The sequence below is a fragment of the Lithobates pipiens genome, unplaced genomic scaffold, assembly GCF_037356315.1.
Source record: "Lithobates pipiens isolate NorthernLeopardFrog02 unplaced genomic scaffold, aLitPip1_a1.2 Scaffold_8, whole genome shotgun sequence".
Taxonomy (NCBI): Eukaryota; Metazoa; Chordata; class Amphibia; order Anura; family Ranidae; genus Lithobates; species Lithobates pipiens.
This window is the reverse complement of record NW_027507903.1, coordinates 612,836,491-612,861,336: the sequence shown is the minus strand read 5'-3', so window position 1 is coordinate 612,861,336 and position 24,846 is coordinate 612,836,491. Positions and strand designations below refer to the sequence as shown.

The following is a 24,846-nucleotide window of genomic DNA, read 5'->3' as shown; positions in this document are numbered from 1 at the left end:
TATGAGGGGCTCCCACCATCCCTGTGCTATGCTGACATCCTCCTGGGGTTGCTTATTATGAGGGGCTCCCACCATCCCTGTGCTATGCTCATTATGAGGGGCTCCCACCATCCCTGTGCTATGCTCACTATGAGGGGCTCCCACCATCCCTGTGCTATGCTTATTATGAGGGGCTCCCACCATCCCTGCGCTATGCTGACTTCCTCCTGGGGCTGCTTACGGTGCAGGTGTCAGTGCTGTATATCACAGTGCTGATGTCAGTACTCTCTATCACGGTGCTGCTGTCAGTGCTGTATATCACGGTGCTGGTGTTAGTGCTTTATGCCACGCTGCTGATGTCAGTGCTCTCTATCACGGTGCTGTTGTCAGATGACTCTATCACGGTGCAGGTGTCATTGCTGTATGCCACGCTGCTGATGTCAGTGCTCTCTATCACGGTGCTGCTGTCAGTGCTGTATTTCACGGTGCTGGTGTTAGTGCTTTATGTCACGCTGCTGATGTCAGTGCTCTCTATCACGGTGCTGCTGTCAGTGCTGTATATCACGGTGCTCGTGTTAGTGCTTTATGTCATGCTGCTGATGTCAGTGCTCTCTATCACTGTGCTGTTGTCAGATGACTCTATCACAGTGCAGGTGTCATTGCTGTATGTCACGCTGCTGGTGATCATCTCCTGCACCCTCTTTGCCTACCCTGACCTTCCCTCTCCCCCAATGCCTTCATGCGCTCCACAGTCCTGAATTGTCACAACAATTTCCCATATAAAAAAGAATGCTTGTAGTTGTCGATCCCAGATTCACCTCATACATGTGTTATGTCATTGGCCATGTGGTGGGACTATGTTTGCACAGCTATTAATTATGTTGTGGCTGCAAATTTGACCTGTAGGTTTGCGAAGTTCACCTCCCATTGAAGTCAATGGGGCCCGCCGCAAACGTTCCGGTTCGCGAACTATTGGCCGCGTTCGCGGTCCGCGTTCGCGGTCCGCGTTCGCGAAACGTCCCGTCGGAAGTTCGTCCATCACTATTCTTAAGGCGGTCGTCCCTAGGTGAGTGTTGGGCTTACTGCGACTAAGGCGTTGACTGCAAAGATTGCAGATGGCAACGCTATTGTCAGCAGCGGACACGTTAAAAAAAGCCCACACTGCGGAGCCATGTGTCGGGGTCCTGGGAGCCCCAGATGTGATCGTACATGGTTGATGACTCGCTCCTGATACAGTCGCAGTCTGCTTTGTCCCTCCTGTGCAATCTAAGTTCTTCCTGCTTCTCCTCCCTATCTGCTGGTCCATATCTCCCTCTGAACTCCCCTCCTCTTCCTCTCTTGTGGGCACCCACGTGACATCACTAGACACGTCATCATCGACGTCACCTTCCCCACCGCTATAAGTAGAGATCTCGGAGTAGTCAGCAACACCGGGGACCAACCTCCTCCTTGGGCTGATCTGGGTACTGTTGTCAGACTGCTGAGTGGCGGTTGTTGCTACCTCCTCTTCCTGATCCAATACCAAGAGTGGCTGCGCATCAGAAATGTCTTGATATGGATAGGAAAATAATTCCTGTGACTCAAGCGGAAGGTATGTGGTGGTGGTGGTGTTGTTGGTGGTAGTGTCTTTGGGGGTGCACATAGCAGAGAGTGAAGAAGAGGGTGCAGATCAAGAGGATGAGGAGGGTGCAGAAGAGTAAGGCTGAGTGAGCACTCAACCAAGTCTGGTGCCTCCTTTAAATGAATTGAACGCACCTTCTGCAACTTCCCACTTTGGCTCAAGCCTGTTGCTCCTGCCCTACCCCTACCACCCCTGTGGAAGGGCCTGCCTCTTCCTCTGCCTGTCATTTTTTAAATGACCCTGTGACAAAACTCTCAGTCCCTATACTGATAAAGGACTGCTGCAGTATATGGCAGCAGTCAGCAGTAGTGTACCTCAACCCTATATATTGTGGACCTATACCAGTCCTTAAGGAATAGCAGACTGTACCTCACTCAACCCTATGTACTGTAGTACCCTATACCTTACCAGTCCTTATAAGGAACTTTGTGGAACTAGTAGGTTGTGAATGATTAGCAGACGGTACCTCAGTCCCTATACTGATAAAGGACTACTGCAGCAGAAGGGCAGCAGTCAGCAGTAGTGCACCTCAACTCTATATATTGTGGACCTATACCAGTCCTTAAGGAATAGCAGACTGTACCTCACTCAACCCTATGTACTGTAGTACCCTATACCTTACCAGTCCTTATAAGGACCTTTGTGGAACTAGTAGGTTGTGAATGATTAGCAGACGGTACCTCAGTCCCTATACTGATAAAGGACTACTGCAGCAGAAGGGCAGCAGTCAGCAGTAGTGCACCTCAACCCTATATATTGTGGACCTGTACCAGTCCTTAAGAAATAGCAGACTGTACCTCACTTAACCCTATGTACTGTAGTACCCTATACCTTACCAGTCCTTATAAGGACCTTTGTGGAACTAGTAGGTTGTGAATGATTAGCAGACTGTACCTCAGTCCCTATACTGATAAAGGACTGCTGCAGCAGAAGGGCAGCAGTCAAGTATAATATTCTTTCTATATTTGGAAGAAAGAATATTATACGTGTACAAGCCTATTACCATACCAGTCCTGAAAAGAACCTTTGTGGACCTAATAGTAACAGCTACTGATTAAACTGTCCCTCACTGCCACACACAGCTTCCTGCCTGTCCCTATTTAAACTGACAAAACACAGGCTGCTGGAACAATAACTTGAATAGCACTCAAAACTATATCCTGTACTACTTTACCATACCAGTCCTGAAAAGGACTTTTGTGGACCTAATAGTAACAGCTAATGATTAAACTGACTGTCCCTGCTGCACACAGTGTCCCGTCCCTCTCTCTACACTGACAAAAAACAGGCTGCTGCAACAATCTAGCACAGCAGTGCCTCAAACCTATATCCTGAACTACACCTAACACCTATACCATGATACCAGTCCTTAAAAGAACTTTTGTGGACCTAATAGCTAGCGATTTGGGTCACTGTAGTCTCTCCCTGCTCCACACAGCAACCTCTCCCTATAGTGACATATGAAAGAATGTAAAATGGCCGCCGGATCTGGTCTATTTATAAGTTAGGGGGAATGTCCAAGTGTCCATGTGCTGTAATGTCTCAATTGGCTGTCCTGTACCACATGATGGATGTGTCATCATAGGTCAAAGTCATTTTACACAGTAAACACGGAAGTCCGCTGGGCGAACGGCGTCAATAGTCCGTCGATCGGGCGGACGGCGAACAGCCGAAATTCGCCGCAAAACGACCGCTGGGCGAACCGTTCGGCCATCCCTAATACCAACCCAGGGATTTTTACCGGTATCAGATCAGCAAAATCTGCAATCAGATAATAATTGCTAAAAGTGTTTTTATTTATTCAATAAACATCAATAATGAACAAAGCTACATAGTACAACCATAAAACACATAGTGAGGCCAGATACAGTATAGAACATCTCCAGAGTTACCCCACTTTGATACATAAAAGCATGAATACTGGGCTGCAATTATTCAACATGTTTCGCTCATAGCTCGAGCTTCATCAGGAATTGGCGCAGCAGCAGATCATAACTGATAAAATAAAGAAACACAAGAACAACATATGTTTAGTTCGTAAACAATGTTTCCAAAAATTATAATACAGATTTCAAAGACATATATGATTTACAAAGTAAGTATATACGGAAACATTTTTTTTTTTTACAAAAATTTTTATTCACAGCTGTAAATATTTCAGATCACAGATATCATATGCCAAGAGGTGATAATCCACCTATTCAATCAAATAGAGATAATTTCTAAAAAATTTGTAAAGATATCATTTAATTTCTCTTACCAATTGAGTCAGAATCCCACCGGTCTATGAGTATGTTTGCCGTTAATAGTAAATAAGTGAGAAGTTGGAAAAAAGGTGCACCAGTACTGGCCAGTAGGTACATAAACTAGAAGCGACGCGTCACCCAAAGGTCTGTAGAGAAAAACAATATATTATATATACTGGACCATGATGAATTGATCCTAATGATGTTTAAAGTGGGGGTTATATATATATATATATATATATATATATATATATATATATATATATATATATATATAAATATAGAGAAGAGATTACCTGGGCAGTTGAATCAATAATGGTACAGATTCATTTCAAAGTGGCCAGTATGAGAATAAACAGCGGTGTTGCCAGATAATATAATGATTATGCCCAAGCAAGTATGCGATTCACCTCTCTTTGTGCAACCAGACTCCTGGTGCCCCCCTGGTGATTGATATAGGCCACAGCTGTGGCATTGTCGGACTGAACTTGAACAGGGAGACCCTGTAGTCTGTAAAACCAGTCCATATAAACTGCCCGAATTTCCAGAATATTTATGGGCAGTAACTTCTCGGTCGCAGACCATTTTCCCTGCGTGTATACCTCCTCCAACACTGCTCCCCAGCCTGTCAGGCTGGCATCTAGTTATAATCTTCTATGGGAGGGGAAGAAAAGTTTTGCCTTTCAGCAGATTCTTGGTCTGTAACCACCAAACAAGACTCTTGCGAGTCCCTGGGGATAGACCCATAGGAAGGTCCAAGCCGCAAGGATGCATCTTTGCAAAGGCCTTGAGTGAAACTGGGCGAATGGAACGGCCTCGAAGGAGGCGACCATTTTCCCTAACAGTCTCATACACAGCCGAATGGGGGAAGTCCTTCTACCTAGAATTAGGCGCACCAGAGCCCCGATAGCCATGGCCTTTGGCCTTGGTAGAAACACCCTGCCCTGAGCGGTGTCGATGACCATAACCACATACTCCAACCTGGTAGCAGGCTGTAGGGATGACTTTTCTAGGTTTATAATCCAACCTAGGTGTTTCAGGTGCTCTAATGTTTTGGTAACACTGTGGTTCAAGAGCGCTACTGTTTTCTCTATGAGTAGAAAATCGTCTAGATAAGCTATCACGGTTATACCCTGAGCTCTTAGGTTTGCCAAGAGAGGGTCCAGAATCTTTGTGAAGACTCGAGAAGCCGTAGCGAGACCGAACAGCAGGGCCACAAATTTAGTGGCTCTGATCTACCATGAACCTTAGATATTTTTGGTGTGCGGGAAAAATTGGCACATGAAGATATGCATCCTTGATATCTATCGATGCTATAAACTCTCCCCCTTGCAGGGAAGAGACCACAGAGCGTATTGACTGCATTCGGAAAGACCGAATGTGCAAAAACTGATTCAGATCCTTTAGATCCAGGATAGGTCTGACACCCATATTTGGCTTTGGAAGGGTGAAGAGATTTGAGTAAAAGCCTGAACCCTGTTCTTTTGGGTCCACTTCCACTATCACTCCCTGGCATAGCAAGTGATCTAAGGCCAGAAGTAGTGGTTTTGCTTTACTGGATCCTTGGGGATCCTTGGGGATCCTTGACCTTAGGAAGCAAGAAGGTGGAATCTCCTGAAACTCTAGCTTGTAGCCCAGAGATATCGAGGAGGTTACCCACTTGTCCCGAATCTCTTCCCGCCAGGCTTCTGCAAACTGCAGGAGCCTTCCCCCCACTCTGGGGCACCCCTTCACAAGGAAGCTTTTGGGCTCTGCTTGGCAGGCTTTCGCCCCCAAGTCTTTTTCTGCCCCTGGGTGTGACCTTGGGCCTTTCCTCTAGAGGGAGGTTGGGAAGGCCGTCGCCACTGCTTAGAGCTTGATGCTCCAGGAGAAAGAGAACGCCTAAATGATGGACGTTTGCTCTTTTTCACACAAGAAACAGCCGCATCGACAGATGGGACCCCCCATTTCTTGGTGAAACTTTCCTCCAGAGGATAAAGCATAGAAAACCTTTTAGGAAGAGCAAACAGTTTATCGGGATGTCCCCAATCCTCATACAACAATTTATCCATTAAGGGATGAATTGGAAAGGAAAAGGCAGTCTGTGGGATTATCCTGACCCCCAGGGAAGAAACAGAGGATGTAGCGGCCTCAGCAGCGGGCATCCTGAAAGTGGTACGCACCAACTCGGTATAATATTGAACCTGCTTTCTAAGAGCCTGGGAGTAGGGGACTCTTTCCTCTTCCTCTGATTCATCCGACTGCTCTTGATCCCTATCCCATGATAGGGATCTCTCCTCATTGTCAGAGGTGTCACCTGAAAGAGGAATCTCAGCAGAGGGAGGGGATCTACCCCTTTTTCTGCTATCTTTTAGGGAAGCTGAAATAAAATTCACGGTTCTCCCTTCAAACCCCTCCAATGTAGCCCTAAGGGAGTCTTCAGTGACATACACTGGGGCTGAAACATTAGGAAAGGCTGCAAAACCTGACAGGGGCACTGACTCATCCTGTGAGGATGGCTCCAGTCTTGCAGGGGGGGGTGGTAATCTACAGGCATCTTTAGGACCGCTAGACCTAGGCAGTGATTTACCAGTGCCCTTGTTACCTCCCCCTGAGACCCTCTTACAAGGAGATATAGTCCTAAGCTACAAAGCAGAGGTACTAGTACAAAGTGCAATCACTGTTTTGCTACAAGTTTCACAATAAACATATATGCTTAAACTGCACAACCTGATGCTGAGTAGGTGTCTTAGATTTGCCTGGATCCAATCCTCTTGGATGCTTACTGCCCACAGCTCTGTGTCCTCCACTTAGAGCCCCCTGGCGTTCTGGGCTTTTTAAAATCGCTGCATTGGCGCCTGCGCAGTAAAGCGCCGTGCACGCCCGCAACAACACCCCCCTCTTCCATTAGTATGGGAGCGCGCCCAGCGTGCGTACGCGTACAAGGACTTCCGGTCATCCGAGGGGGTAAGAGAGTCACCTACAGAGCCACGCGGGACCCCCAGACTACGTGAGACCTCTATTTTACCTTTATTGTGGCAGAGTCTGCAGCGGAAGATGTGAACCATCTAGAGACTGGCTTCACTGAGCATGTATATCTGAAAGGCATGCAAGTATGCATCAGGCTGCTCTTACTCCCTCTAGTGGCGGAAACCAGGTAAGACATACAACTACTCACATGAAGAAATCCATAATATATAATTTATATAGGATTAACTTCTCTTACCTGTCCCCGCCGCAGAAATTGCTGAAAACAGACAGCTTCCAGCCTTCACCCATCACGGCGGGCAGAGTTGTGACAACCTTCAGGATTTTTTGGGTTCCTTCTCAGAGGAACCTCTTACCTGGACCTTGTAAAAGACTACCAGAAACTTTCGTGCCACTGTGTAAATAGTACACCAAGTCTGGTTTTCCCAGAACCCAGTCTTCCAAAAGGAGAGGACTTACAGGAAAAACCTTGTTTCTTCGGATGACGAGGCCCGGGTACCATATCATCTTGGGAGTCGGCCCGAGATATGGATCTGGTTATCATAGCCCTTAGACCCTCGCAGGGACCTGCAAAGAGCTTTCTTCATAGCACATGTTTTATGTGACCAACCACCTTAGACACTGGCGAAAAAACTGAGGTGCCTCCCATATCGGAGGGGTAATATAGGGGAGAAATTCTCCTTAATTGGGGGTTAACCAGTGTCCAATCACCAGAGGTGCCTATATAACCCACTATGTATTGGAGCTCCTGTGTCCCATGATGTATGATCAAGAAAAGTAGAATATGTAGAAAATGTACAAAAAAATCAAATGTCACTTCCATACAATGTAGGAACAGCTCTGAAGAAAAAAAAAATTAATAAGCATATCCCTATCCCTTATTCCTGCCTAAATCTCATACTCTGCTTATGTAATTGGCTCACTGCTTTTCACAGAAGTCTACCCTAATTTGATACAACATTTTTTTCAGTCATCCCCTGCAATAAGAATTTTATTTGGTGAGCCACTCTAAAAGAATCATCCACTTCTAGATGCAGACACTGCAGGTTTTCCCATTACAACACAAATATTGTTCAGGTTGTTACAGTAAAACCTTAGACTGCGAGCATAATTTGTTCCGGAAACATGCTTGTAATCCAAAGCACTTGTATATCAAAGCGAATTTTCCCATAAGAACTAATGGAAACTCAGATGATTCGTTCCACAACCATTCATTCATAGGTCTTTCCATTTATAGTCCATATAAAAAGATTATAGCAATACTATTTTATATAACCATAAAATGTCCATCCATAAATGGAAGCCTCCACAAGGGGATTTGAAGCAAAATCCAGCAGGAGATTCAGAGTATAAAAGAGAAGAGAGGCCCCTCTTAATGCCCCATACACACGATCGGACATTGCGACAACAAAATCCATAATTTTTTTCTAACAGATGTTGGCTCAAACTTGTCTTGCATACACACGGTCACACAAAGTTGGTCGGAAATTCCAAACGTCAAGAACGCGGTGACGTACAACATGCACGACGAGCCGAGAAAAATTAAGTTCAATAGCCAATGCTGCTCTCCTGCTTGATTCCGAGCATGCGTGGCACTTTGTGCGTCGGAATTGTGTACACACGATCAGAATTTGCACAGATTTTGTTGTTGGAAAATTTGAGAACCAGATCTCAAATTTTGTGCAATGGAAATTACGATGGAAACTGTCCGATGGAAAATGTCCGATGGAGCCTACACATGAGTCGGAATTTACGACAAAAGGCTCCCATTGAACATTTTCCATCAAAAAATCAGACCGTGTGTACGGGGCATAAGTGTAGCAATATGGTTACATTTAACCACTTGACCACTGGGCACTTAAACACCCTTAATAACCAGACCAATTTTCAGCTTTCGGTGCTCTCACATTTTGAATGACAATTACTCAGTCATGCAACACTGTACCCATATAAAATTTTTGTCCTTTTTTTCACACAAATAGAGTTTTTATTTGGTGGTATTTAATTACTGCTGGGTTTTTTATTTTTTGTGCTATAAGCCCTTGTACACACGGCCGGAGAATCCGTCGGAATGTGTCCTATCAGACCGTGTCGTCGGATAATCCGACTGTGTGTGGTATGCATCGGACTGATTCCGTCGGAATATCTGTCGGACCCAATTTTCCAACATGTTGGAAATATTTCCCGACCAACTGGGCCGATCGGACATACTCCGATCATGTGTAGAGAATTTTGATCGGACCAAGTGCCACGCATGCTCAGATCAAATTCCTACATCAAAGCTATTGGCTACTAGCCTGAATGTAGTCCCATCGTAATTAAATTACGTCATCACGTTCTGAAAGATCAGATTTTTCGCCAACTTTGTCCGACCGTGTGTATGCAACAGTTTCGGACAAGATCCGACGGGCAAAATCTGACAGATTTGGTTGTGGAAATCTCCGACCATGTGTACAGGGGCTAAAAGAAAAAAGACCGAAAATTCTGTAAAAAATTTATTTTTCTTTGTTTCTGTTATAAAATTTAGCATATTAGTAATTTTTTTTCATAAATTTTGGCCAAAATTTATACTACTATGTATCTTCGGTAAAAATAAGTTCAAATTGGTGGATATTATTTGGTTTTTGTTAACTTTATAGAGTCCACACGCTATGGTGCCAATATCTGAAAATTGATCACACCCAAAGGACTGACGGCCTATCTCATTTCTTGAGACCCTAACATGCCAAAAAAGTACAAATACCCCCCAAATGACCCCTTTTTGGAAAGAAGACATTCCAAGGTATTTAGTAAGAGGCATGGTGAGGTTTTTGAAGTTGTCATTTTTTCCTACAATTCTTTGCAAAATCAAGATTTTTTTTTTCCTTTTTATTTTATTTTTCACAAAATTGTCATATTATCAGATTATTTCTCAAACACAGCATATGCATACCACAAATTACACCCCAAAACACATTCTGCTATTACTCCCGAGTATGGCCATACCACATATGTGAGACTTTTACACAGCGTGGCCACATACAGAGGCCCAACATGCAGGGAGCGCCATCAGTTGTTCTGGGGCACCCAGGACAATTCTGACATTTCTCCCCTACATGTAAAAATCATCATTTATTTGCTAGAAAATTACATAGAACCCCAAAACATTATATATGTTTTTTAGCAAAGACCCTAGAGAATACAATGGTGATCATTGCAACTTTTTTTTGTCTATGTGCACAGCTTTACCCTGGATGCCTACATACTTAGATGTGCCTGTTTTAAACATCAACCATGTGAGTTGCTAAATGTTGTACCTTCATTAAATGTAACCAAACTGCTACACTTAGTGGTGCCTCTCTCCTCTTTTTTACTCAGTTGTGGCATGACGCTGCTTGTATATCAAGACATCGCTTGTATATCAAGTCATAATTTATTACCAAACCAAGTTACTCTCAAACCAAGGTTTTACTATATAATGAATTCAGACTTTCCCATTCAGAAATCAGTAAGAGAAAGAACGTGGTGAAACAAACAACAATTCCTTCAGGAACAGAGAAAGTTATGAATCTACAAAATACAAAAAAAAACTGTTCTATGAATAAATAACTAGTCCCGCATAAGATAGATGTCTAAAAAATTTTTCAGCCATAGTTTTTCTTCATCAATAGTCCTTTAGAGTTCATATCTGGTCGAAACAATATAATGAAACATTTTGGCAGGAAAATACAAACCACAAGAGCCCAGCTAGAAGATAACATTACAAAGATCTCTGTGGCCACAGTATATTTCCCCCGTGAGCTGAGAGAGGCTGGAATGTAGGAAATCCAAACACTGAGGAAAGCCAACATACTAAATGTAATATACTTTGCCTCATTGAAGCTGTCAGGTAATCTTCGAGCCAAGAACGCAACAATAAAACTGATGGTGGCTAGGAGACCAAGGTATCCTAACATGAACCAGAATGCTGTAGGAGATCCTTCATTGCAGCTCAAAATAATCACCTCTGACTGAGTGTTAACGTCATACTCTGTAAAAGGAGGTGAAGAAGAAAGCCAAGTCACACAGATGGATATTTGGATTAGTAAACAAAGGACAATAAGTGTGTAGGATACTCGTACATCAGTAAACTTTCTTAACTGACTTCCTGGCTTGGTGGCTTTGAAGGCAATGACGACTGTAATAGTTTTGGCTAGAACACAAGAGATACACAATGAAAAGACCAAACCACATGTAACCTGGCGGAGAAGGCACTTATCTAGTTGTGGGTATCCAATAAACGCCAATGAGCAAAGGAAGCAGAGACATAAAGATATGAGTAGAAGACAGCTTAAAGACCAGTTGTTGGCTCGCACTATTGGTGTGGTCCTATAACGGATGAACAATCCCAAAATTCCAAGTGGGACAACCGAGGAGAATATGGCAATGGTAGCCAAGTTCATGCCAAGTGCTTCACTGTAGGAGAGGAACTCAATGGGCCTTGGCAAACATGCATCTTGTTGGAGATTGGGCCACATATCCCAGGGGCAAGGGTGGCAATTGACAGCATCTAGAAAAGAAAGCTAGTGTCAGTATTGTAAAAAACACAGTTTGTGTGTAGAAACCTAACATAATCAAACATAATCTTATAAAGCACCTGTTTCATTGGAGGTTTGTCCCTGAGGACATGCTACGCACTGAAAACAGCAGATGGGCTTTCCAGGAATGGTCACCTTCATAAATCCTGGAGAACAGCTAGAACTGCACTTTGATGGTGGAACCTTAATGAAAATAAATAGAATATGCATAAAGGAATCAAAAAACAAATCCTAAAAAATGCAGCAGAAACTGAATGCTAATATGTGGGTAAACCCTGCCATGCAACATGATTAAAGTGGTTCTAAAGGCTGAAGGCTTTTTACTTTCATGCATCTTCTGAACACTCAGGTTAAGCGGTCATTTTAGTAATAAAGGATGACCAATGAACAATGTAGAGTTGAGACTGGTGGCTAATGTTCCAAGATGAAGGCCAGTGCATTAAGTATAGCCATCTAGTTGGGATCCAGCTTTGTTGGCATCATTCACAGTGTAGTCTGTTGACTGTAGTTGGCTGCATCTGCATAAGTGTGAGCTGACTTGCTCCCATGCCCCGCATGATTAGAGATCCTCCTATCTTTTATATGGGCAATGACTATATCCATCACACCACTACAGGGAGGCCTTGTCTAACAGAGTGCCTTACACCCACTTACATAATTCCCTAATGTACACTATCTTTGGACACAACCACCTAGTGGCAGACTATCTAACTGCACCTGCTTAAAGGCATGCTATCTTTCTCTTCATTCATAAAATTTCCTTTTACTACCTGTCCCAACGACCTCACAGGAAGGGTCACTTACAAAAATGCTGAGACTCTAAGAAATACTGGGTGGTCATTTGAATGCCGTATAGGTAGTAGGTAGGTATAGGTAGAAGGAATAGTGCTGGAAATGTGCTTGTTTTGTGTGTCTACAGCAACATTTTAGTGTACCAGGACATTCAAGACCCCATCCAATTATCCCTATCTGAATGTATTGAGAGGTCAAGGTCATAGCTAGTGCCATCACATGCTGCTAATTGTGCCAACAGTGTTCACTGCTGGCAGAATTATAGACACACTGGTTACTGTGACATTACAATAATTAAAAGCAAGTCAGTTTTTGGCATAGAGGTTTCCATGGGTGTGCACTTTTCTGTTTCCTGTACGTGGAATAAGAATGAGCCCCCAGGGCTGGCACCCAGTGTCCCTGCAACTGAGGAGAGCAAAGACGTTTGGAGTGATGGATGTTGTTTTGGCTCATACTATAGTATACATTAGGTTATATCTCTAATAGAACACAGACAGTAATACAAAAACTGGTAGATGTTCTACTTCTAATAATACTAGGTTCCGGCAAAAAAATTTTTTTCTAGAGCCTTGTTGTGTTGGGGCACAATGGTGGTTAATTGGGCTGCATATGTGCCCTGTCACAATAGGGTTTGTTTCTCAGTCCCTACTTTGGACACTGTATTCATGTTCTCTCTTCTATCGCCGCTGCCTTCTCTTCTTGTTCTTCTTGAGATGTTGACTCGTCGCTGTCCCAGCATACTCTGGGACTGTGACATCATAATGGGCGGGGCCATCACCCGGCGATGTCCCTATATAAGTCGCCGCATGCCGCATCCCTGTCATTGCGGCCAGAGACAGCGAAGAGTCAACATCTCAAGAAGAACAAGAAGAACAAGAAGAAGAGAAGGCGGCGGCGATAGAAGACCAGGCCACCGCTTGTAAAAGAGTTGTAAGAAGGCGCGGAGGCCTTGCAAGAAGAACCGAAGAGGGGGACAAGACCCCCGAAGAGGGGGGCAAGACCCCCGAAGTCGGAAGAAGACCCCCGGGCGGTGGCGGCGACGAAGAAGAAAGCCGGGCTCCTCCGCTAGTAAAAGAGCTAGTAAAAGAGCAGAAGATAGCGCAGGAGTCCAGTGAGAAGACCCCCCAAGACGGAAGAAGACCCCCGGAGCTGTGCAATAAATTATTTTTAACCCTTGTGTGTTGTGTTTTATTGACATTTTTTTCACAGGTGAATGGGTAGGGGTACATTGTACCCCATACTCATTCACATAGGGTCGGGGGCTGGGATCTGGGGGCCCCCTTATTGACTTCCTTCCCTAGTCCCGGCTACCTGGAGCTGCGCTCAAAATTAATGGACTTTTCTCAGTGCGGGAAAAGTCTGTTCATTTCAAAAGAACGGTGGACTAGCACACATATGGCAGTATTGTTCGCCAGACTGCGAGTGCGGCGGACAATTTTTGAGTCAAAACTACTTTCTAAGTCAAATATAAAAGGGGAAAAACACTGCGCTATAGTTGGTGAAAAGATGGCCACAACAGCCAAAGCAGCAGCCAACACTAAAAACAAACAAAGTTCAACAGATAAAATAATAAAAACAGTGTAGCGCTTCAATAATAATAAGTGTAATCAACACAAATTATAAAAATAATAATAACAAAACAAAAATCACACAAAACTAAATGCCTGAAAGTAAAAGTCCAACATAAGGCACTCATTCCACTATGTTGATGGCATAGGAGTGGCCAGACCGTCACATGGAAGGAAAATGGTGTACTGGACGAATATGTTCATGCAGGTAGACTTGATTGTAAACATCAGTGAATAGTAGATAAATACTTCTTACCGGAACAGTTGGACTCACACAGTCATATGACGGCTGAGTCTGGAAGGCTTGGGGTCACAGTCAAGGACCAAGGAGTGTGAGGAGAGAGGTCAGTTGAGCTAGTGGAGGAGCTCCAGGCGGTTGTAGGCTCAAAGATGGATCCTTTCAGATGGAACATCAAAGGTCGAAGTAATCAAGCTCAAACGCAGCCCGTTGGACCAATACTCCAGCCTCCCCCGAATGGGGAGGGGGGTGTTTGTAAAGTTTTAAACCAAAACCATGGAGAAAAAGGAAAAGAAAAAAAGGCTCCACATGGTGCGGGTCAAACAATATAAAAACGTTGGTTTATTGAAGTCAAAAGGTAATAAATGACTTAGTGATCACATAAAAGAACGAAATGAACTTAAAAGCAATGTGGGGTACCAACAGCTCGCCCTAAGGGAGCCTTTTTTTCTTTTCCTTTTTCCTTTTCCTTTTTCTCCATGGTTTTGGTTTAAAACTTTACAAACACCCCCCTCCCCATTCGGGGGAGGCTGGAGTATTGGTCCAACGGGCTGCGTTTGAGCTTGATTACTTCGACCTTTGATGTTCCATCTGAAAGGATCCATCTTTGAACCTACAACCGCCTGGAGCTCCTCCACTAGCTCAACTGACCTCTCTCCTCACACTCCTTGGTCCTTGACTGTGACCCCAAGCCTTCCAGACTCAGCCGTCATATGACTGTGTGAGTCCAACTGTTCCGGTAAGAAGTATTTATCTACTATTCACTGATGTTTACAATCAAGTCTACCTGCATGAACATATTCGTCCAGTACACCATTTTCCTTCCATGTGACGGTCTGGCCACTCCTATGCCATCAACATAGTGGAATGAGTGCCTTATGTTGGACTTTTACTTTCAGGCATTTAGTTTTGTGTGATTTTTGTTTTGTTATTATTATTTTTATAATTTGTGTTGATTACACTTATTATTATTGAAGCGCTACACTGTTTTTATTATTTTACTTTCTAAGTCAGCCGGACTTTTGGGTAAAAAAATCCACCGGAGCCCACACACGGGCAGATTGTCTTTTCCGCCAGATAGTTTGATTGTGTGTACACAGCATTAGCGTATATAGAGGGTGGGCTTTTGCCCACTCACCAATCCTGACAATACCAGGTTCAAGAGAATAGGGAGTTCTGGAATAGGCCCTTGTAAAATCTGTCTCCAGGGAAGGGTGCCTGACCGCACACCTTGAGATGCTGGGATTCACCAGGATCTGTGTTGAGGACAAGGAGGGTGAGTCCCCAATGGTCACTTGGCTGACAGGAATCTGACAAAAAGGGATCCGCTCACACATCCGCCAAAGACTCTCCACACTGACAAGGCCACAGCGCTGTTCGTAACCTTCAGAGTCTGGGTCCCTGCTCCCAGCTTAAGGCCATGGCCCCAAGAGAGTGCCTCCTCCGAAACCCAGGTTATATATAACTCTGAGAATTCTGCTCTCTCTCTCCAGCTGACTGGAACTTGTAGTCCACAATGGTCTGACCCCAGGGTAAAGCTGGCTCTTCAGACTACATTTTTCAAGATCCTTTGCTCTTCTCTTGGATCTCACTTGCTTTGCATTCAGGAAGAGACAATACAGTGTCCAAGCTGAGCACTAGAGGGAACAGACTTACTGTGGCTGATGTTGAAGAGAATCCCCCGGTGACATAGGCAATGTAGCCAGCACCTGGCTACAAATGTTTACAACACCTTGTTGAATCTATGCCACAAAGAATTAAGCCAGTTCTGAAGGGAAAAAAGGGTCCAACCTGGTACTAGAACGGTGTACCTAATAAAGTGGCTGGTGAGTGTGTATGTATGTATGTGTATATATATATATATATATATATATATATATATATATATATATATATATATATATATATATATATATACCAAAAGTATTGGGACACCTGTCTTCGTTCCCCGTGAAGGGAACTCTTAAGGAGTCAGCATACCAAGATATTTTGGACAATTTCCTGCTCCCAACCTGGAAACAGTTTTGGGATGGCCCCTTCCTGTTCCAACATGACTGCATACGAGTGCAGAAAGCAAGGTCCAATAAGACATGGATAAGTCCTGACCTCAACCCGATAGAACACCTTTGGGATGAATTTAAGCGGAGACTGCAGGCCTAGCCTTCTCGTCCACATCAGTGCCTGACCTCACAAATGCTCTTCTGGAAGAATTCAATAGATACACTCCTAAGCCTTGTGGACAGCTTTCCCAGAAGAGTTGAAGCTGTTATAGCTGCTAAGGGTGGGCCAACTCAATATTAAACTCTACGGACTAGGTCTGGGATGCCATTAAAGTTCATGTGCAAATTACAACAGTTTTTATATGTGCCTCCCACTTTTTAAGGGACCAAAAGTAAGGAGACCGATTAACAATCATGCATCAAACTTTAATTTTTAACACTTGGTTGCAAATCCTTTGCAGTCAATTACAGCCTGAAGTCTGGAACACATAGACATCACCAGACGCTGGGTTTCATCCCTGGTGATGCTCTGCTAGACCTCTACTGCAACTGTCTTCTTTTCCTGCTTGTTCTTGGGGCTTTTTCCCTTTAGTTTTGTCTTCAGCAAGTAAAATGCATGCTCAATCGGATTCAGGTCAGTTGATTGACTTGCCAATTGCATAACATTCCACTTCTTTCCCTTAAAAACTCTTTGGTTGCTTTCGCAGTATGCTTTGGGTCATTGTCCATCTGCACTGTGAAGCGCCGTCCAATGAGTTCTGAAACATTTTGCTGAATATGAACAGATAATATTGCCCGAAACACTTCAGAGTTCATCCTGCTGCTTTTGTCAGCAGTCACATTATCAATAAATACAAGAGAACCAGGTCCATTGGCAGCCATACATGCCCAAGCTATTACACTACCACCCCCATGCTTCACTGATGAGGTGGTATGCTTTGGATCATGAGCTGTTCCTTTCCTTCTCCATACTCTTCTCTTCCCATCACTCTGGTACAAGTTGATCTTGGTCTCGCCTGTCCATAGGATGTTGTTCCAGAACTGTAAAGACCTTTTTAGGTGTTGTTTGGCAAACTCTAATCTGGCCTTCCTGTTTTTGAGGCTCACCAATGGTTTACATCTTGTGGTGAACCCTCTGTATTCACTCTGGTGAAGTCTTCTCTTGATTGTTGACTTTGACACACATACATCTACCTCCTGGAGAGTGTTCTTGATCTGGCCAACTGTTGCAAAGGGAGTTTTCTTCACCAGGGAAAGAATTCTTCGGTCATCCACCACAGTTGTTTTCCATGGTCTTCCAGGTCTTTTGGTGTTGCTGAGCTCACCTGTGCGTTCTTTCTTTTTAAGGATGTTCCAAACAGTTCATTTGGCCACATATAATGTTGCTATCTCTCTGATGGGTTTGTTTTGTTTTTTCAGCCTAATGATGGCTTGCTTCACTGATAGTGACAGCTCTTTGGATCTCATATTGAGAGTTGTCAGCAACAGATTCCAAATGCAAATAGCACACTTGAAATGAACTCTGGACCTTTTATCTGGTCCTTGTAAATGGGATAATGAGGGAATAACACACACCTGACCATGGAACAGCTGAGCAGCCAATTGTCCCATTACTTTTGGTCCCTTAAAAAGTGGGAGGCACAAATACAAACTGTTGTGATTCCTACACTGTTCACCTGATTTGGATGTTAATGCCCTCAAATTAAAGCTGAAAGTCTGCAGTTAAAGCACATCTTGTTCATTTCATTTCAAATCCATTGTGATGGTGTATAGAATTAAAAAGGTTAGAATTGTGTCGATGTCCCAATATTTATGGACCTGACTGTATATTGTAAGGGGGACATGATTACATAGTTACATAGTAGTGAGGTTCAAAAAAGATGCAAGTCCATCAAGTGCAACCTATGTGTGTGATTATATGTCAGTATTACATTGTATATCCTTGTATGTTGCGGTCATTCAGGTTCTTATCTAATAGTTTCTTGAAACTATCAATGCCCCCTGCTGAGACCACCACCTGTGGAAGGGAATTCCACATCCTAATTACCTGTGATTAACTGGTATTGACAGTGGTGAACAATGCACGTGACAGGGGCACCTTGGAACAGACCAAGCAAGTTTGTCCTGCACTTTTATTCCACATGATAGCAAACAAGCACAGTTTAAATGATGCTCAACTTTGTTTAGCAAGACCATTGCATAGAAGAAGGTCTGCTCATCTGAGCCACTAACAAAACTCAGCTCATTTCCTAACGGGATAATATAACCCCCCCTCCAATAAGTTTCCCAGAACAAACTAGCAGCACTACTTAGTGTCCTGCCAGTATCTAGCCTTTTCACTCAGCAGCAGGCTTCCATAGAAGAGAGAGCAAGAGAAAGAGAGAAAGAGAGAAAGAAAGAAAGAAAGAAAGAAAGAAAGAAAGAAAGAAAGAAAGAAAGAAAGAAAGAAAGAACCCTGAGCATCTGGAACTCTGTGGTCCCAAAATCTCACCTGGCCAACCGTATATCTGTTATTTTTGGCACTTCGTAATATCATTTACTTTATACACATTTTCAGCACTTCTTACCTGTTTTTTTGTTCTTCCCAGTTACCAAAAGAAAGGAAAATCACAATATGGTATTGCACCATGTAACACGTTCTTAGCCGTACACATTACATGCTTTACAACTCCACAAGATTTTAGTAATAAACTGACCTAAAATAGCCTTCCATTCAGGTATCACAGGCTGTTGCTGTGCCAGGGGGGAGTGCATTTGGTTACACTCTGTGACAGGAGCCGGGTTTTGCCGTATAGTGTCCGTCCATCAAATAGTGTCCGGACCGTACTGCAGACGAAGCTTCGGAGAATCTCCGAAGCTGAACGACGCCTGCACCATGAGTGGAGGTGGTAGCCCCACCATCCAAGCGGACATAGGGTTGTGAATATTAGAGGGCCCCTCGCGGGCCAGCTTTGCTCGCCACGCTTCGGGCTCGGCCTCGCTGCGCTCGGCTCTTTTCTATTCCTACTCTATGTCCACTTGGATAGTGGGGATAGAACCTGGACTCATGGCACAGGCGCCGTTCATCCTCGGCAATTTTCGGAATCTGTGTTGCTGTGTACTGCGCATGCGCAGTACGCAGCGGACACTATCGGATGGAGGACATTATTTGACAAGACACCGGCTCTATCCAGGCTTATGTAGCTCTGCTCTGCAACCACTTGCTTCCTCTACCACTTCAATCACAACACTGATACTTGGGATGGTGGGTCTGCAAGCCGCGATATGTGCTTGTCAACCAGCCATCTCAGGGCAGGAGGTCACAGACCACATCAGAGGGCTCTGTGGGCCACATGTGTCCCCAGGCCACTGGTTGGACACTCCTGCTCTAGCTGGTATTTCATTAAACTGTCTGTGAGTGTTTGTATGACTGTTGTGGTGACAGAAAATTTGAAGTTCTTCAAGGGAAGGGACAGATATACTGTATATGGTTCTTCGTATTTTGTAAACTATATAGACAGAAAAACAATAAATGATAAGCTTCCTAAAGAAGATACATCTACATAGAAAGAGTGTCTTATTTTTTCATCTGGTGCAATCGTACCATTGTTTTGTTATTAACCCATACAATGCCAGCATGGTTTAGACTCATGATGTTCTCATCTGTGGAGCTGGAGTCATATCTTCCTACTATAACTTGCTCCAAGGACCCAGTAGAACTTATCTGCCAGTTCACAATATCATAAAAGGCAGGAGGATCCCCATTGTCATCAAAAAATATGTTTGTCTTGTCTTTAGTCTGAAATCTTGTTCTTTTAATATAATGCAGAAGCTGGAAAACAACATTGAGAAGAAAGGGATTTAAAGAAAAACAAACAAAACATATAATTAATCGACTTTGTGAAAAATTCAAGTAACATACTTGCCAAGGGTCAAATGACAAAATGTTTGCACATCCATTATGAAATTGACCTTTTCCTGGCTGGCAGTGAAGTAGACTGTCTAAGGCCCATGCAAACGCATAAACTGAAGTGTAGACCATGAAGGTTGCGCCAAAATCAACTTTCAGCATTGACTTCCCCAGATTTTCTTCTCCAGTGCAGTCATGTGCTGTTTTGTTACTTGTTCTGTCATCCAAATTCATGTGGTTAATCCATCTGCAAGAAAAAAGTTTCTCCCAAAACTCTATTATGAATGAATCATTTGGAGCTTTTGATGGGTGTAAGCTGTTCAGATACTCCATAAATCCCGGCAACTGCCCTGCATGGACAGCAAACCCAAGAGTGCCCATCAAGGCTTGCTGATACCTTTCTTTAGAAAGAAGATTAGAGGTTGACCATGCTTCACTGGCTATCCAAATTCTATCAGTCACATTCTGTTTTGCTAACTCTTCTACAACTGTTAAAAATTCTGGTTTGGTGGCCAACACTACCACAACTTTGGCTGTTGAACCCTTGATAACGTTGACAATGTGTGGAGCATTTCTGTTGGCCTGGCCGGTCATAATTGTTTCTATGAAAGCTACACATGCACCAGCATTGATTAATTCCTGCTTTACCGCCAGGAGACTTAGTTGACCATAGTCGTTATCACTTGCTAGAAAGCCAACCCATGACCAACCAAAATACAGGATTAAGTTAGCAAGACCTCGGGACTGAAAAACATCACTAGGTATAGTACGAAAGAAAGAAGGAAATATTTTTCTGTTGCTGAGAGTTGGGCTGGTTGAGGAGTAGCTTATCTGTGGATGTAAATAAAAATACAGGAATCATATTATCATGTGTAAGGTAAAGTCTACAGGCTTTCAAAGATCAATTTGTAAATGGATAGAAAACTGGCTAAAAGACAGAATTCAGAGAGTAGTGGTTAATGACTCTTACTTTGAATGGTCTAAGGTTATCAGTGATGTACCCAAAGGGATTAAAAGTATAATTTCAGTCTTTGCAGATGACACTATTCTATGCAGTGGAATAACGTCCTTACAGGGTGTCTCCAATTTACAAGCCAACATCAATGCTCTGTCTAATTGGCCAACTAAGTGGCAAATGAGGTTTAATGTTACATAGTTAGTCAGGTTGAAAAAAGGCACAAGTCCATCTAGTTCAACCATAAAAAAAATGTTGATAAATGTAAAGTTATGAACTTGGGGGCTAAGAATATACATGCATCATACATACTAGGGGGCATAAGTACAACTGGGTGAATCCATAGTGGAGAAGGATCTGAAGCTTTTGGCAGGTCATAAACTCAATAATATCATGTAATGCCAAGCTACGGTTTCCAAAGCAAGCAAAGTCCTTTCTTGCATTAAGGCTGCTTTCACACTGGGGCGTTGGTGGTAAAGCACCGCTATTTTTTAGCAGAATTTTACCGTCATTTTTGTGGAGGTTTTCGGCTGCTAGCAGGGAGCTTTTAACCCCTGAAAGTGGCCAAAAAAGTATTAAAACGACTCGCAAAGCGCCACTGAGTATACACCGCTCCTTCATCGCTCCAAAGATGCTGCTTGCAAGAGTTTTTTTTAATGTCCTGCCAGCGCATCGCTATTTTTTAGCTCAAAAGCGCCTGAAAAATGCCTCAGTGTGAAAGGGATCTTAGAGAGGTATGGACTCCAGAGAGAGAGATCTAATTTTGTCCCTGTACAAATCATTAGTAAGACCTCATCTGGAATATGCAGTTCAGTTTCAGGCACCAGTTCTCAAAAAGGATATGGGGGAACTGGAGAAAGTGCAGAGAAGAACAACCAAACAGATAAGAGGCATGGAGGAGCTCAGCTATGAGGAAAGATTAGAGGAAACAAATACATAAGTGGTCCATATAGTGAACTTGGTGTTGAGTTATCCACTTTACGATCATCGCAGAGGACAAGGGGGCACTCTTTACATCTAGAGGAAAAAAGATTTAATCTCCAAATACAGAAAGGTTTCTTCACAGTAAGCCCTTGCACACACGGGCGGATATTCCGACGGAAAATGTCCGATCGGACCATGTTGTCGGATAATCCAACCGTGTATGGGCTCCATCGGACTGTTTCCGTCGGAATATCCGACCGACAAAGTTTTAGAGCTTGGCTATAAAATTTTCCGACAACATGATCTGATCGGACCTTGTCCAATCGTTTGTAGAGAATTCCGATCGGACAAAGTGCCACGCATGCTCAGATCAAATTCCTAGATCAAAACTATTGGCTACTAGCCTGAACGTAGTCCAGTCATAACTAAATAACGTCATCACGTTATGAACAATCGGATTTTCAGACAACTTTGTCCGACTGTGTGTATGCAACACCAGTTTCGGACAAAATCCATCTGACAAAATCCAACATGTCCGACCGTGTGTACAAGGGCTAAGAGCTCTGAAAATGTGTAATAGACACCCTCCAAACTGGTTCTGGTAATCTCAGTAGATTGCTTTAAAAAAGGCCTACATTCTTTCCTAAATTTACATAATATAACTAACTGAGTACTAACATATATATGTAAAGTTGATCCGGGGAAAATCTGATTGCCTCTCGGGGATCAGGAAGGAATTTTTTTCCCCTGCTGTAGCATGCTTTGCTGGTGTTTTTTTCAACTGTGGATGAAGGATTGTGTATATGGTATTGTATTTTTTTTTTGGTTGAATTAGATGGACTTGCGTCTTTTTTCAACCTGACTAACTATGTAACTGTGTAACTGTATTAGACATTCTGAATAAACAAGGAAACTGGCTCGTGGTAGTTTGGTTCCACCTATGTATGTATAGGATGCAATGTACATTTAAGAGGATCTCGTTTCTTGGGAAGAACATCAACACCTGATTAGAAAAAGGTATAAGACATCAACATTGTAAGGAAAAGGCTATATTATATTTGGCCCCCCAGTGTACTCACCTAGGCAAGGGTGGCATCACTGTGCCTCACTGCAGTATTCTATGAAATCTGTGGATCCCACAGTATGTTTTCAAATCATGGGGTGGGGTCTTTCCAGTCAAGTTGACTTGAATGTACATGACATAGAATAATTTAATGTCTAGGAGAGTCTTTTGAGTTCTAAAGCATTAAATAAATAAATGTGGCCCATTAAAAAAAAAAGAGGTAAAGCTTATTAGGATTTTTATGTTCATTAATTTTCTTGTCATACCAGTAGACCATTTGCCCCCCCAACCATGTCCCAGCAGAATGGCCACAAAACTCACAGTTAGCTACCCCTATATCCTGCCTTGTTGCTAGGACCTGAAAACAATTGTTTTTCATTTCTGTTATTCTGGAAGTTAGCAGCAAATGATTTCCCATACTAGCAACAAAATGGGATGTGTGTGTTGCTAAATGGGAATTTTTTTGGCCTGGCTTCTGGGGGGTCCAAATGGCCTTCGGGTATGACTATAAAATGAACAGCAACAAAGGGGAAATCTTTCACTGAAGACACTTGTTTTGGTGACAACGGTCTAAGAGGATATTTCTGGCAATATGCTCTCACTTTCTATTGCATCTCCAGAAAGTTTCTCACAATGTTTCTAAATCGTACCGTTTTCCCATGTCTCAATATTAGCTATCAGTTATCTATTCTGTCTTAATTTGGGTCCACGTTTGTCTGGACAATACTAGATATTTCAGGCTGGGTTCACTGGAGAACGCAGCGGAGTCTGGTGCGTCTCCATTCACCATTACAGTTCCAATTTCAGAATTTTGGGCTGAATTTGGACCTGAAATGGACCAAAAGACACACAGGGCTCCTGCGCAATTTACACAGGAGCCCCTGTGGAGATGTGTGAACCGGCTCCATAGAGAGCCAATCACAATCTCCTGCTATGCGAATTGGATGCTTTGAAACCCACATCCAATTCGCAATAGTCTGAACCCAGCCTAAAGCAGAACTTCAGCCAGCAATAAACAAGATAATAACAAATAGTCCATTAAGAAACAAAATAACAAAACCAGCTGCAATGTTTAGCTCTAATTTGGACATTTAACTAACAATACTTTTTTCTGCTGCTAGATGTCTGCAGTCTGATGGCCAGCACCATGCCACTGGTTATCCTAGACCTTCTTTCTCCCAGCCTGTGACTAGAACTAGATAGTGAAAAGAGAATTAGCCCACAGTGTGCTCATCTCTCTGCCACTCTGCTCTCTTCTCCTATCAGCATGATTCTTGTCAGCACAAGAAATGATTGGCAGTTTGTTCTGCTTCTTCCTCTTACACTCCAGCTTTGTTATTCAGGGTCTACAAGAGGGTACTATCTGGTCAAATTCAGGTAGTACATTGCTTGTATTAAGAGAATACATTTAATGATGTAATAATGAATATATAGTAGTGGGGGGCGTGGCTTGGATGGAGACCGAGGTGGCTGCCTAGCTTCGGAGCTCCTGCGTTCTGGGGACATATTGCCTGCTTGTGTGGAAGCCTACCACCCTTTCCTGCTATGCACAGGTCCACCAGAAGCTCGTCCACCTCCCGCACTCAACGGTTTCGGGGACTCCCCGCACCCTGATATTGTGCCTCCGTCCTCGATTGTCCAGATCTTCCACATGTCTATGGAGATCAAAGACCTGGGAGAGTTGGGAGTCATAGGCAGATTGTACCTGACGAATGGCTGCAGCATGTGTTTGGGCTCCACGTTGTCGATGCGGTGGGCGACAGCGAGCAGGTCCGCCTTTAGATCCGCAATCGCCAGGAATCCCAGACCCATCAGGGGAGAAATATCCCGGAGATATTCCGATCACAGAAACTCCAGGCACGCGCGCCACCTCAGGCCCAATCCCTAGCCTCGTCTGACGGATCGCTGCCCGCACACATGCCTGGAGCGTCTTCTACTAGCCCCGGGGGGGCCCTTCCCCCTAGCCTTTTGGACTTAGAGAAAGTCACCCAGGACATTAAAAGCACGGTAACAGTGGCGATTGCAGATCTGAAGGCGGACCTGCTCGC

The 24,846-nt window shown here is 43.6% G+C and overlaps 1 protein-coding gene across 1 annotated transcript in view; it reads right to left on the bottom strand.

Annotated features, from left to right (window-relative positions):
* Positions 1–9,933: 9,933 nt before the first annotated feature.
* Positions 9,934–24,846, bottom strand: part of LOC143962345 (vomeronasal type-2 receptor 1-like) — a 32,193-nt gene continuing 17,280 nt past the window's right edge. Inside the window, exons 5-8 of the mRNA XM_077471643.1 lie at positions 19,869–20,705; positions 19,551–19,778; positions 11,429–11,552; positions 9,934–11,341 (exon numbers count right to left, since the gene is read on the bottom strand). Of these exons, the coding sequence (XP_077327769.1) occupies positions 10,437–11,341; positions 11,429–11,552; positions 19,551–19,778; positions 19,869–20,705 (2,094 nt within the window). The 3' untranslated portion in view covers positions 9,934–10,436. The remainder of the gene's footprint in view (positions 11,342–11,428; positions 11,553–19,550; positions 19,779–19,868; positions 20,706–24,846) is intronic.